At 41.0% G+C, this 14,729-nt stretch overlaps 1 protein-coding gene across 1 annotated transcript in view; it reads right to left on the reverse strand.

Moving 5' to 3' along the window:
• Positions 1-14,729, reverse strand: part of ATP2A2 (ATPase sarcoplasmic/endoplasmic reticulum Ca2+ transporting 2) — a 1,687,617-nt gene that overhangs the window by 1,328,181 nt on the left and 344,707 nt on the right. The window contains exon 8 of the mRNA XM_044069765.1: positions 9,362-9,500. Coding sequence (XP_043925700.1) covers positions 9,362-9,500 — 139 coding nt within the window. The remainder of the gene's footprint in view (positions 1-9,361; positions 9,501-14,729) is intronic.

A 14,729-nucleotide genomic window follows, 5' to 3' on the forward strand; every position in this document is an offset into this window, starting at 1 on the left:
TCCATAATGTTAAGAATACTGCAACAGTGAAATGGAAGGACATCTGATGTGACACAAGACAAAGAATCTGAGAAATCTCTTGAAGCCTGTGGCTATGGGTATGTGATAAGCACCTTTTAGAGCTAATGTTACTACAAATCTCAAAACAGGGATGACTAGTAATAGACTCCGAAGGGTCAACATTGTCAAATTTGGTACTTTCATACAGGTTGAGAAAGAAAAGATATAGAACTGGTCTCCATGAAAGCTCTTTCTTTGGAACCAGAAACGCTTTGGAGTAGAAGTTGTTCTCCTTCTAATCTGAAGTTATTGGTTCTATTATTTCTAGGGTTTGTAAGTGTCAAAGAACCTGAGGTAAGAATGTTCTGTTCAGTGGGTGGGAAAAAAACTCCCCTGGAAAGGAGGTATGCACAGCCAATGCTAACTGTAACCCTCCTGAACTACTTAACATCCAGGAGTCTGATGCAGTCTGCCAAAGAAAAATAGTGGGACCCAGCTTCTGGGACGGATTTAGTGAGAAATGCAGGTGGGGAGGGATGGGGGGGCCATAATGCTGGGATGTTCTGTTTGCCAGGAGGAGGCAGAATGGTTTGTTTTGCCTTTTAAAGAGAGTAGAGGATTTGGGAGATTCGTAATGGGGGACTTAAAAAAAAAAAAAAAATTGTAGAAACTCCATGAATTAAAATTCTCCTTGCTTCAAATTCTTTTAGGACCAGAGCAGTAGAAGGGTCAAAGAGAACTTCCTTATCGAATGTAGAGTTTAAAATTGCACACTTAACTTCAAAGGCAAACTTTCAGTTGCATACACAGGCATATCTCCTCAAAACTGTAGCAGCAGCAATGGCCCCTAGACACTGTGTACCTGCACACAATCATACACATTTTTCAATACATATTTAAGACACATTAGAAATAACAGAATTTCATACAGGTGCTACACCTCCTGAAGTGGGGCTGAATATTCCCTCAAACTGTCTATGCAACTAGGAATAAACTCATACATGTGCTTGGTAGTGAAGAATTCTGCATGTTAAAGTAAGAGAAAATTCTCTTAGCAAATCGGTCCAACACCTTACCTTCTTTGTCAATGCTGATTCTTCTCCTGAGGATAAAGTCTCATTTCCAGCTGATAAAGGTCAAAATGTCAGCAGATTTAAAATGAGAAACAGGAATTTGGTGGTTCAATGTATTTTATGAAGTCTATCTGCCTTTCTGGCGAATGAAAGTTGAATGTATAACACATTAACCACCTTCAGCCTTATCCAAGGGCCTCTGTGATCCACCACAGCACCAGCTTTAAGAAGGTAACTCAAGAGGTAGTAGCGAAAGCCACTGGCACAGGACTATGACAACAGGACAAAGGAGTCCTGGTGGTCTACAGGAACAGTGGACGAGGAAAAAATTAAAATATCATGGTCACAGTACTTTGAGAACTCTCAATTTTTTACCTAAAAACTAGATAAGAAAATACTCCAGAAATGTGTACATTCCTGTAAGAATCTAGAATGAAGCCAGCTGAATATCCTCCATGCTGGAAACATGGCAACTTCAGCAGCAGTATCCTTCAAAAGAAGCGAATATCTTCCTCAAAGTAACAGCGTACACATAATTTTCTGATATTAATAAATTTCTGAATCGGTTGCATAATTTCTAGATTGCTTATCAAATTCAATAAGCAACTGTGCTCAACTGGCTGTAATACAAGTACACTATATCTTTACAGGACACTTTTCACTTATTCGTACATCATTCATTAATTCATTAATGCAGAAAACCTCACTTCCTCCCAAGCTTTAGAAAGACTGAAATACAACATAAAATCTGCTAAACAGAGGGGTTACACTACCCCATGGCTCCATGATACACGGGGGGGGGGGGGGTCAGAGGGAGGGTCAGACAACCTAAATTCGATTACCAGTTTGGATGCTGTAAGATGTGGGTAGGGGGTGGGAAGCAGCATGCCTTGCCCCCTTTGGGAAAAGGGTAAGTAAGGTTTCTACCTGCAATTGGACAAATTCCAAACTAAGAGGCAAGTGTTATAACCTCAAGACAGTGCACTGTTAAAAAAAAATTAGCTTGTGTGTGTGTTGGGGGGGGGGGGTTACAGCTAACTGACGTGTGGTGATGCATATTTGCACATTACTTCAGCAGCTCTGCCGACTGAAGCACAGCATTTATGAAACTGCTGCCTACTCCAATACGACTGCCTTCCCCTACTCAACCAATCGAAGCAGCACTTCCAGCACTGCAGAGTTAGTACAGAGGACACATAGTAAAAAGATACAATGAGTACATCTGAATCAGCTGATGGTTAGCTGGAGCATACACATAGGGGGACAAAAAATAAAATTAAAAAGGAAGGGGTCACAGTTTTGTTTCGTTAAGCTGAGCTACACAGTACTTTCATTTCCTGGTCTTCAAGCTCATTCCTATATAACACAATATACTTGCCCAGAAAGGTAATCATGCCACTTGTTAGTACAGGTTCCCTGTTATTTTAATACATTTATAAGGCTTCATAAATCAAATGTAAGCAAGGCCACAATCCAGCCAATTTAAGAACCTAAGCAAAACACCTGCCCTTTTCTTATTAGGCACCAAATTCTCAGTTTCCAAAAAAAGTATATAAAAGTCAGTAATTTTTCTCTCCAAACAACATAACACAGCAGATACTATCATGGACTTTACTTTGCTAACAAGGAAATGGAAGAGAACTTGCTCTATACACAAGTTTTGCAGATTTTGTCTACACTGCCTGCCAACCATCAAACTTTCCTTTCTATAAGCTCATTCTTTCCCATTCCTGTTCAAGACCTGACCAATCTGTGGCTCAGTTTTACAAAACAAAATTTTAACTTTATTTTTTAGTCTCCTCTGTGAGCCCTCCAGCTAACACAAACTCCAACAATGCTTGCGTCATGACCTTGACACCCAACTCTGTAATTCACATTAATTCCACTGCATGAGATGCACACTAACTGGCCTAATCATAACAGCTAACAAAGGACTGCCCCCACACTTTTTTTGGTTGTTGTTTTGGCTATAAAGGAAGGAGGGTTGCACTAGCCTGGCTCCATACTGGAAAGGGTGGAGCACCAACACTGGAGTAGCTAGGAGAGGTAGGAGAAGTGAAGGGTCATAGGCCACTCGCCTCACCCAGGTGTTAGGGAGGGATTTGTGTACACTCAGGAGCATGCCAGGCAGTAAGATATGCCTGGTGGAAACCATCATAACTACGGCTCATGTTGCATGGGGCATGAGCAGGGCTGATTGATGGAAACATCCCTTGAGGAAATAAGGGGATGCAGACAGTCCTACTGCACACCCCTCCCCAACTGCATGTGATTACTGCCAGAGAAAATGTGAGAACTTCCAACCACTCAGATGGCTACCTCAACAATCAACCATCTTGGTTAGCTCTTGGCCAGGAATAGGAAATAATGAACTTATAGGATGGAAAGGTCTGACAGTTGTCAGGCAGTGTGGACAAAAATCTTCAAAACTCGTGCATTTTGTTTACTGCATTTGCCTCAGGGGTTATATTTCATAAAAACAACTCACAGACGGAGGAGTTAAAGACAGGATACAAACAGAGACTTACCACTCTCCCTGGATCAATGAAAGTTCTTGAAGGGGGATATCAGAAGGCTGGAATGCACTACCAGAATAGGTTGAAAAGAAGGAATCCAAACAGGCAATCAAAGGGTATGAGATGGGTAGGGGATGGGAAAAGGGTTAAGGGGGAAGTAAGGTACGGCAGGTAAAGTACAGTTGTGCGAGTGAACTTGCCATAAAAGTAGACATTCAAATGATGACTGCTAAAAGAGACCTTGGCTATAAAGGTTACATCTCACTAAGAATACAATAGGAGACCAGTTTTCAAAGCTTCAAGGCACCTTCCAGGCAGGTTTGGTCATACAGCCTTTCAGAGTTTTCGTGCCAATATAGGAAAGGAGGCTAAAGCCCTGTTAAAGACAAAGCTGGGAAAAAAAAAATCAAAAAAAGATTCATACCCTGGCAACAAAAACATACAATAGGACGGATGGAGAGAGAGGTTACTGCAGCAGTGATCACATGAACATTTACTGTTATGGCAAGTTTACTTTCATAACTGTACTATGTTCATCTTATGGATCACTCCTGCAGTAGCCTTACTTATATGCAGGTAGATTACCATAGCTTAGACTGACTGGGAGAAGGAAGAATGAGGGTCCAGGAGCCCCTGGATAAAGGATAGGCTTTGCTAGGAACAGAGCTGGAAAAGGAATCTAGTTTGTAATGCTTTGTAAACCATAAGTACTTAGGACCAAGATGCCGCTTCCAAAATATTTTTTTAGAAAACAGCCCTTTCCAAAAAGGCAAAGATAAAGTCAAGGCCCTGTTAGAATTAGTCTTTTATCCTGCCTGAAACTGTCTTGTAGTGGATATAACAAAAGGTAACAGTATGACCACCTTCGACAGAAAAGGGTTAGTTCTTAAGGAAACTATCTTTGTGGAAAATTAGAAGGTTGACCAACCGCAAGAGCTTGCGTCTCAGATATGAATTTATCTGACCACTGCAAGAAGACTAACACTGCTTCAAGATAAAGTCATCACGATTAGCTGGTTCACATGGAGCAAGAGTTAACACAATATTTAGATTCCAAAGAGCCACCCGTTTCCTAGAAAGCCTGGTATGCAACACCCCTATTAAAACATTTTCACATGAAACTGCATTAACAGGGGCATCCATGGGCAGGCAAATGTTTGATAAATAAATGTTAATGGAAGTCTAAGACAGGCCAGAGGATACCAACCCGCACAATTAATTTAGAAGCAGAGAAACACTAGCCCTGAATGGGTACTGGTTCATTTCTTGGCACCAAGTAGAAAACTTTTCCATCTACTAATATACAATTTCCTAGTAGCAGTTTTTCTTGCCTCATTTAATACCTGCTGTACCATGCTCAGAAAAATGTGCCTACAACATATACAAGATTCTATCATCCAGGCAGTCAGTTACAGTTGCTTAGGGTCAGTATATATCAAATACCCTTTGCCTTATGTGAATAGGTCTAGTCTGTAAGGAAGCTTGTAGTATTTTTTCCTTAGCTATTTCCAGAAGGGAAAACTGCTGTTACATGTGCCAGAAGGCAGTCACCACAATGATATTTGAAGAGTCCTTCTGAATCTTCATTATGACCATGGATATTAGTGGAAAGGGTGAAGAAGCATATAGGAACATTCCTGTCCAAGGAAAAGAAATGCATCTTTCTTTCAGACCTTCTTGTATGGAGTCCTGTAGCAGAATTTCGTAATCTGATTGTTGTGAGTGCAGTCACAAAGACTTATCCGAGGTGCTCCCCACAGCTGAATCAATTCTTGGAAGGCATCCCCCCCCGCCGTCTCCCTGATTTAATCTCCATCACTGAGAGTCCGTCCTGGTCCTGCTGAGCTGGTCTGCAACACAGTATTGCTCTGACAGTATGAACGATGCCTGTAGAGTGCTACTGTGCTGTAAAGCTACATCCCAGGCTAACATGGCTATAGTCTACACAGGGGGTAACATCTGGTCACCCCCCCAACTGTTTATGTACCATATCACTGTGGTGGTCATCTTGTTCTTGTAAACAAGTGTAGAAGTCCTGGGGCCATATATGACTGAGAAAGTTGACAGCATTCTTGTGTTAACATCTCTCTTATGTCTATGTCCTTTGGTCCGTCTTATGTTCCAAATACCTACCAATTTTGACCCCATAGAGAAGCAAAGACCGAAGGATCTGTTGTGACAGCAATGTGCTGGAGCTGTGAAGGAAAATAGGAGACATGGATTGACAAATCTGCTCTGTGCACCAAACAATCTCCCTTTTCACAAACCTGCAAACTGGAATCTGGACTGTCATGGGGTGTTCATGTTAGGACCATACAGATTTCAGGTGCCACTTAATTTCTCATGTAGTCTCACGACAGGGATCATAAGAATCACAGAAGCCATGAAACACAGATTCTTGAAACTTCCCTGGCTAAGACAGCAATCCAAGTGAAAAGATCAGAAATATATTTAAATATAGATATTTTTCATGTGGAAGAAAAGTTATTTGAACAGTACAAAAAAATTTCCATTTCCACAGCATTGGATATACCATGGAACACAGTGAAGACGGCCATCAAAAAGTGGAGAAAATATGGGACAACAGTGATGTTGCAAATAACTGGAAGTCCCTCCAAAATTGATGAAAAGACCAGACGAAAACTGTTCAGGAAGGCTGCCAAGAGACCTACAGCAACACTGAAGGAACTGCAGGAATTTCTGGCAAGTACTAGTTGCGTACTACATGCGACAACAATCTCCCGTATTCTCCATATGTCTGGACTATGGGGTAGGGTTGCAAGACGGAAGCCTTTTTTTTTTTTTATTTATTTATTTATTTATTTATTTATTTACACAGAGAAAAAACAACCATGCCCTGTTAAAATTTGCAAAACAATACATCAACTCTCCCAAAAGCATGTGGGAAAATGTGTTATGGTCAGATGAGACCAAGGTTGAACTTTCTGGCCACAATTCCAAAAAGTACATTTGGTGCAAAAAAACACTTTGCATCACCAAAATAACACCATCCCCTCGGTGAAGCATGGTGGTGGCAGTATCACGCTTTGAGGTTGCTTTTCATCAGCTGGAACTGGGGCTTTATATTCAAGGTGGAGGGAATTATGAACTCCAAACACCAGTCACTTTTATCCCAAAACCTTCAGGCGTCTGCTAGAAAGCTGAAGATGAAGAGGAATTTCACCTTTCAACACAATGACCCCAAGCATACATCCAAATCAACAAAAGAATGGCTTCACCAGAAGAAACAAAGTTTTGGAATGGCCCAGCCAGAGCCCAGACCCAAATCCAATAGGAAATCTGCGGGGTGACTTGAAGAGGGCTGTGCACAAGAGATACCCTCACAATCTGACAGATCTGGAGCGCTTTTGCAAGGAAGAGTGGGCAAATATTGCTAAGTCAAAATGTGCCATGCTGAAAGACTCCTACCCAAGAAGGCTGAATGCTGTGATTAAATCAAAAGATGCTTCAACAAAAGTATTCGTTTAAGGGTGTGCACACTTATGGAACCAGCTTATTGTAAGTTTTTTTATTTTTTATATTTTTTCCCCCCTAACAGATCTGTTTGTTTTTCAATTGCACTGTACAGGTTATAGGTCACATTAAAGGTGGGAAACATTTTGGAATGATTTATTGTGGTCTCATTTTTTATATCACAAAAACCTGGCATTTTAACAGGGGTGTGTACACTTTTTATATCCACTATAAATAAAGAGGCCTGATCATTTATTAGAAGCTGCTATAAAACACAGTACATAAATAGGTAAATCAAAAACAAAAATGGATCACATCAGTCCTCAGCAAAGAAAACATGACCAGGAAAGAACAGTCAACTGGTGCAAAGCATCTGACTATCTAGTGCCAAGGGGGTAAAAGTGTGGCCTATGGGACTTGCACTAGACCAAGACAGTTATGAGTAGTCAGAGAATGCCTTGATGGATTTACATAATTCAGTCGGGCACTCAAGTAGCATTTCACCCTTTTCAGCAGCAGACATACAGAATGTGGGTGCTTCTAGGCTACAGCAATGGAATTCTTAGTGACTGGCTCCATGAGTGAAAATGACCCAAGGCTCTTCCTCCTTTCCTAGATAATCATTTGGGTGTTTCCAAGGAAAAAGAAAAACAGATTCCAGTGACAGTGGCGTAGTTGATAAAAGCCCTGAATGGCCAAGGCAGTGCAAACCTGGGTGACCAGCTCAGCTACTCTGTAGTAATAACAAAGATGAACAGGCCCATCCTGAGGAGAGGCAGTAGGCCATGGCTGGCCATGCACAATACTAATACCCCTTTTAAGGAAGAATGTCAAAGCAGATAGGTGGCTCAGGGTATGTATACAGCCTTCATATCAAGAGTCGGACAGCAGACAAATGCAAGGGAAAAGCAGTGTGGGTCTCCACGGTGCCGAAGTTCACATCTTCTCCCACCCAGACCTGGTGTTTGGCTATCCAAAATTCTGTCACTGCTGGGATACTGGCAACATCACAAAAAACTCTCAGGGTTACATGAATGATGGCCTCAACCAGGCAGCTCTACCTTTAGCTCCATATACAATTCTTAGAGCAGAGAAATAAATTGGTACTGTCTGATCAAGGGAGGATAGGATGGTCAGAAGGCATGGGGTGGGGCAAAAATCAGCTGGTGGCACAGAACCTGAGGTCAGTCCATAGGGAGTCAACACAAGCCTGAAGGTCTTCTCTATCCTTTTCTCTGAGAGCATAATTATCGAATGGTAAGCTGTAGGTTTGAGTGTTAGGAGGACTTTTTTAATTTAACTGCCTCCAGCTACTGCCTCTAGGTCCTCAGACTCCTTGAAGGAACCTAACTGAAAGACCCCAACTCAACCTTATACGCATCAAGTGTAAATCTGTGAGGGGGCAGACAAGTGCTCAAATGGTGCATGAAGGAAGTCAAGTGGCAGATGTGATGAGATACCTTGGTTTATGAGTGGAATCATTCCTATCATGGTATTAAAACCCCCAAACATTTACAGGAATTAAAAAGGGAGAAGCATGACACGGGCATTACTCTCAAGCAGAAAAGACCTCAGAGATAAGAAAAACATAATGGCAGATACTGGTTAGGAAAAAAAACTCTGTTTTACAATACTGTCGCAACAAATGTCCTCCAAGAAAGATCTGAGCAGTTATGAGACATCCATGTTTATATATATATATATATATATATATATATATATATATATATATACGTAAAATCTATAAAATCCATTACGCATTACATTTTCTTCACACAAAAGTAAGTCTTGCATGACCCCTGTCTGGCTACTATACTTCATCAATTTGATTTAATAAGGAATATCGCAGTACCAAGAGGTCTCATAGCTGCAATGCCTTCTGTTCAAACACTAAGTCCACCCAGGTGCATATGGGTTTACACAAGGTTCCCTCTACATCTCCCCACATCCAACACACACACTCCATGTGCAATGTTATTGCTCCAAACTTCCTGTAGGAGAGATGTGCAATTCAGGGTGAGTGGATGTCCCTATGAAAGACTGGCATTTGCTATTCAGAACTAGCTTTTTCTGTCTTAAATATATTTAGCATCCATATACACTCTAGGTCTCAGACTAAAGCAAGCAGGTAACCAGAGAACAAATGAATAAATATAAAATGTAAAAGTGCTCAGTTCAAATCTTTAATAGCAAAACAGAACATAAAAAATTATACAAGAAACTGTTGCCAAGATATTATTTTGTCACTTACATTTAAGACAATGAAAGTTCAGCTCTTTGAAATACGTAACAACTTACCAGCTACTTCCACAATATCTCCAGGCACGATATCTCTGGCTTTAATCCTCTGGACACTTTTCCTGTCTTGCCGATACACTTTGCCCATTTCGGGTTCATATTCTTTAAGGGCTTCAATAGCATTTTCAGCATTTCTTTCCTGTAAAAATGGAATTTTAGAACAGTCTAAAATATCACAGATTTAGTCTACATAGACAAAAGCAATCTACAATGTTTTATTAAAATAAACTGCTCTTATTCCAATTTAAAAAAAGGCTTGAGTATTTTTCAAAATCATTTACAGTATCAATGGATTTAAAAAACTGCTCTGCTTGACAAAGCCTATAGTTGGGTTCATCCTCTCCAATTAGTAAACGCTTTTGAAGTTGTCACTCTCAGGGATGGCTACACACCAGTGAAGATGTGCACAGTGATATCACTTTGACCACATAAGTACAGTTATCTCTCATCCCTAGTAGTTTTGTCCCCTAACAAGTACCTCTTGCAAATTAAGAGAATGAATATTTGGCACCCCACTAAGAGAGAGAGAGAGTAATATATATGTCTGACTTACAACAACTCCAACTGCAGAGGCTTGGCTGAAAGGACAGTTCTCCAAAAGGAGTGCAGAAAGGTAATCCTGACCAGTCAAAGATAGCCCTTCTCCTACATCAGCTGATACTTAAATGCACTTGAAGCATCTCACACAGCGGTCCTTTAATGAGGCTTTATGGGCAAGTTAAATTCCAAGCAATAATTCACCTCAGTAGAAAAAGCTAAGAGGAACACATCAGAACAAAGCTCTGAAGTCTGAGTCATAGCCTAAAGTCTAGTAAGAAAACCCCCAATTCTCACAAAGTAAACATAAAAGCTTTTAGAGAAACATTACAGATCAAAGTCACAGTAACAGGTCTTCTAAAGAGCATATTAAAGCAATAACCAAAGACAGCTACTCCTAGATAGAAGATTGCCCAAGAGCAAACAGAGTACAAGTGCCAATCCACTAAAAAGTGGAAACTGTCAGAGTCCTTTCCCCACTTGAGACGGAAGCAAACCACAGATTTAACAAAACCAGTACAGCTGTCTTTAAGAACAGTGAAGGACATCTCTGCCCAGTTTCTGCCCTTAGAAAGGAACAGGCATGTTGAAAAAGGAACAAAATTAGCTTCTCAGAAGTGGGATGAAACAAGATAAAAACTGATCCTAAAACTGGAGAAGCAGAGGAGATCCAACCCTTATTGACCTAAAGCCCAAAGGCCAAAACAGTGGACCTGCCAAAGGTAAAGACAAATTCTTCAATGTGATATGGAAATGCAGCATTTCTAAAGGAATTTCAATGATCAGGAACAAGCCTTTAACCCAACCCTGAGAAGACTTGGGAAGTGGAGACCTAAGCATGCAGGTGCCAGAAACATTAAGGAATCCTGTAACAGACTGGGGTTGTCCAAAGCATCACTCTATCCAAACTTAAAACTACTTCCAATTGGGAACACAGCTTGAAGTATTCCCAGTACCTCTAATCTTCCCCTTTGGCCACACTAGAAATCCCATCAGGATCAAAGAAAAAGGATGTGAACCCATCCTAGAGCTACCCCATTAGTGGGCAGACATCCCTGGCCAAAGAGCTCCCCAATATAGCCAAAAGACTACTGTACAAATTCACACCCTCATTTCACCAAGGGATTCCAAAAACTCTCAAATGAAACGGTCAGCAAAACAGGAAAAATACAAGGGAGCACATTACTCCATAACCCCCCCCCAACCTGCTTGTACAGCAGGAGAAATAGAGAACCATTACATCTAAGGTAATACAAGGCATTGTCCCTATACTACCAAACGTTTGGAGACTAGGCAGTCTCTGGCATTACCATTCAGAGAGGATTAGAAGGGAGCCTTCAAGATGACTGTCTACATACCCTCACTCCCGAGAGAGAGAGACCATCAGAGAGAGACCCAAGAAAAATGCAGGGCTGAGGACTTAATTACCCTAAGTGGGAACAGCGTCTCTGTCCCATTCCCTGATAAGGTACCTTAAAGACCAGTTGGGCAAGCAGTAACAGGGAAAGACTACAAGAATCTAAAGTCCAAGGAGAGGCGCCCTTAGCAACAATCTGTTGACAATGAGGACCCAGGCCTCCAAACATCTAAGAAGCCAATCATTGATCATGAGCCTGAAAAGATGGCCACAAAAAACAAAATGGCAATTCCACTAAATGAGGTTGCCTTCTCAGTAATACTAGACAGGACTCGATAGGGAAAACAGTTTCTACTCTCTCATCCACCACTGGTAAAGGCCTACTCTATTTTTAATTATTTTTGGCCGAACTAGTTCAGAAGGCAGGGGAAGTTTGTTAAGTGTTTAAGCATGGCAGTAGTACTCTGTTACTCTTCAGTTTTTCATAAGATTTATTACGTGTATCTATTACCCTCTAGCACTGCCAATGTGTTCTGGTATACCTGAAGGACTTTTTAGAAGAAAAAAGTTAAAAGGTGGAAGCGAGTGCACTTGCTTAATAACAGAGCTTTTCTTAATGGTTGTCACAGGCTTGTCTGTTGCTAATTAGCATTTTCTTTTATCTCTTACTTCAAAGGACAGTGATATTTGTAAAGTATTGAGATGCTGATCACTCATTTAAAAGGAATCAAATGGTTAGTAATGGAAAGCTGACACACAAGGAACACAAAACTTTCCACAAGGAGAAAGCCCCTCTGCATCTACACTGTGGGGGCTGTGTTCCAGATAATCACACAAATCACTCCAAGGTAACAAATCTCAGGGAAAAGGGCATTTTGATTAACAGTAACTGGCTATATCTTCATATGCTTGATCAGAGTCTAACCAATGTTGTGTTAGTTTTTTAAACTTTGCTCCAAAACAATTTCTGCTGCAAAATATTATAGAGCAATGTACTGAAGAATATCATTAACTAATCATACAAACATTTGTATTGCAGGACTAATTACAACAAACAAATGATCCACTGAAAAAGGACCTTGTGTTCACACATTGAAACTTTATACTAACATGCATTCTTGCTACAAAAGCAAGTCTATCTGGAAACCGGAAATAGATTCCGACATCCAATGTAGTAATAGTAAAATTAATCAAAATTAATCAAAAATGTTGCAAACTGGTATATTTATAATAAAGTAAAATTTCTAATTTGTCAAGTAACAAAATTTCATCTGCAAGGCATTTCCACAAATGCAGCCCATTAACACTTTACTAGTAGCAAATAGAAATTATGTACTTATCATAACATGGGATCTGAGTTGTCTATTTTCATTCTTCCTCATTGATTGGTTTTGGGTACGACCCCAGATTAGATTCGGCCACATTTCCAAGACTTGGATCAGAGTCTCAAGCTCTGTCCTCTTCCCATAATGCAACCATACCTTCCCCAACTCCTCCGTTCGAGTTTGCTGGCCTATTACTCAGAGAATTACAGATACAAGACAGACCAAGAAAGCTTTGGGCCCAAACCTGGAACCCATGGGTTCCAAATTTATCTATACATCTTCTAGAAGAGACAAAGGCCGGGGAATGGATGGGAGGGAAGTGAGGAAGAATGAAAATGGACAACACAGATGCCAAGTTATGTTAAGTATGTTGACGTCTGCATCTGATGTTGTCCTTTTCATTCTTCCGCACTGAAGGGTCACAGTCCCCAGCTACGCAACTCTTGGGAGGCCTTCAAAGGAGGATATACTGGAGCACTGTCGAGCCAGAAGATACTCTGCTTCTGGAGACAATGTCTAATGTGTAACAAAGGTACGAGTCTTTGACCAACTGGCTACAGCACAGATATCAATTGAGGTTCCAGAAAAGGCAGATGTAGCCATAAATCTGGTAGAGGGGGCCTCAGGAGGATGAGGCAATTTTACACTTTTGGGAATAAATTAGAGGAATACACTCAGTAATCCATTTGGCCAAAGTAATTTTGGAAACTGCTTGACCTAAACGGTTAGGAGAGAAGGATAAAAAACAGCTGATCAGACTTCTTGTACCTTTTTTATTCTGTGAAGGTAAAACGCAGTTGTTTATGATCAGAGAGATGACACATTCACCTTTATTAGGAAAGTTGGGAAAGAAAACTGGAGACTGAACTGATTGATCAATGTTCGATTCCTTGGCCACTTTAGGCATAAAGGAAGGGTTATAGTCCGTAGAGATACTTTTTCCGAATATAATGTTAGTAGGTCTAGCCAACAAGGCTTGAAGTTAACACTCTTTTCACCAAAGTAATAGCCACCAAAACGATTGTTTTCCAAGAAAAAAGACTTCATGTCACAACTGTCATCCATGTCAAAAGGTTTTTGAGCTAGTCCCTGAAGGACGACCGCAAGATCCCAAGGGGAAAAGGATCTTTTCCAGGAGGCCCTCGAAGAAAGATTTCTTTCATAAAGGCTTTACATAACCTGCAAGCGGACAGAAGGATTCATTTCCAATATGAAAGTTAGATATGGCAGCCAGTTGTAGCTTTATAGTAGAAAAACTAGCTCCTCCTTTAAAAAAAGAGTGCTGAGAGACACAAGGATGGCTGAAGTAGATGCTGAAAAATGGTCAATGTTCTCTTTAGAAGTCCATACGGAAAATCTCTTCCACTACCTGTTGTATACCTTTTTGGTGGAGGCCTTCTGTGAAGCCAAAATAATGCCATGGACTGGAGAAGCAAGCCTGGACAGTCTTATTGTAATTGGAGAAACCATTAGGTCAATTTGAGGGTATAGAGATTGGGAAGATGGGGTTCTGACAGGTGAGATAGGAGATCCTGAGTGGGTTCCGGTATCCATGGAGCATACTTTACATGAGACCATAGGAAGAACCATACTTGTTGAGGATAGAAAGGCAATGAGGACAACTGAGCTCTTCAACCTGCTGGCCTTCTGTAGAAATTTTGGGATTAACAGGGCAGGAGAGCAAGTATAAAGGAGACCAGGGGGCCAATCATGAACCAGAGCATCCCTCAATGACTTCCCCTACAGGGGGATCAGAGTGAAATATTTGCTACATCTATTGTTCAGGGGAGGGGCAAATGGGTCACAAGACTGGTCCCAATGGCTGAAAAAAAAAAGTTTGCAAGTGATTTGAGAGACCACTCATGAGGAATCAGAATGGACCTGCGGAGTCTGGAATGTGTATTGTAATTAGAAAGAGGTCTGAAGAGATCACCCACTCCCAGACTCTCATGGCCTCTGCACAAGGGGTAGGATCGAGTTCCTCTTTGTTGATGTACCAGACTACTGACATGTCTGCATGGATGGCAGTAGTCCCCAGAGGAAGAATACCCTGAAAGGCTTGCAACCTTAGGACTGCTCTCATCTTGAGGACATTGATATGCAACATGGTCTCATACGGGGACCACGTACCTTGGACCATCATTCCCTT

Source organism: Protopterus annectens, chromosome 4.part0, assembly GCF_019279795.1.
Source record: "Protopterus annectens isolate FY-2018-M chromosome 4.part0, PAN1.0, whole genome shotgun sequence".
NCBI lineage: Eukaryota > Metazoa > Chordata > Ceratodontiformes > Protopteridae > Protopterus > Protopterus annectens.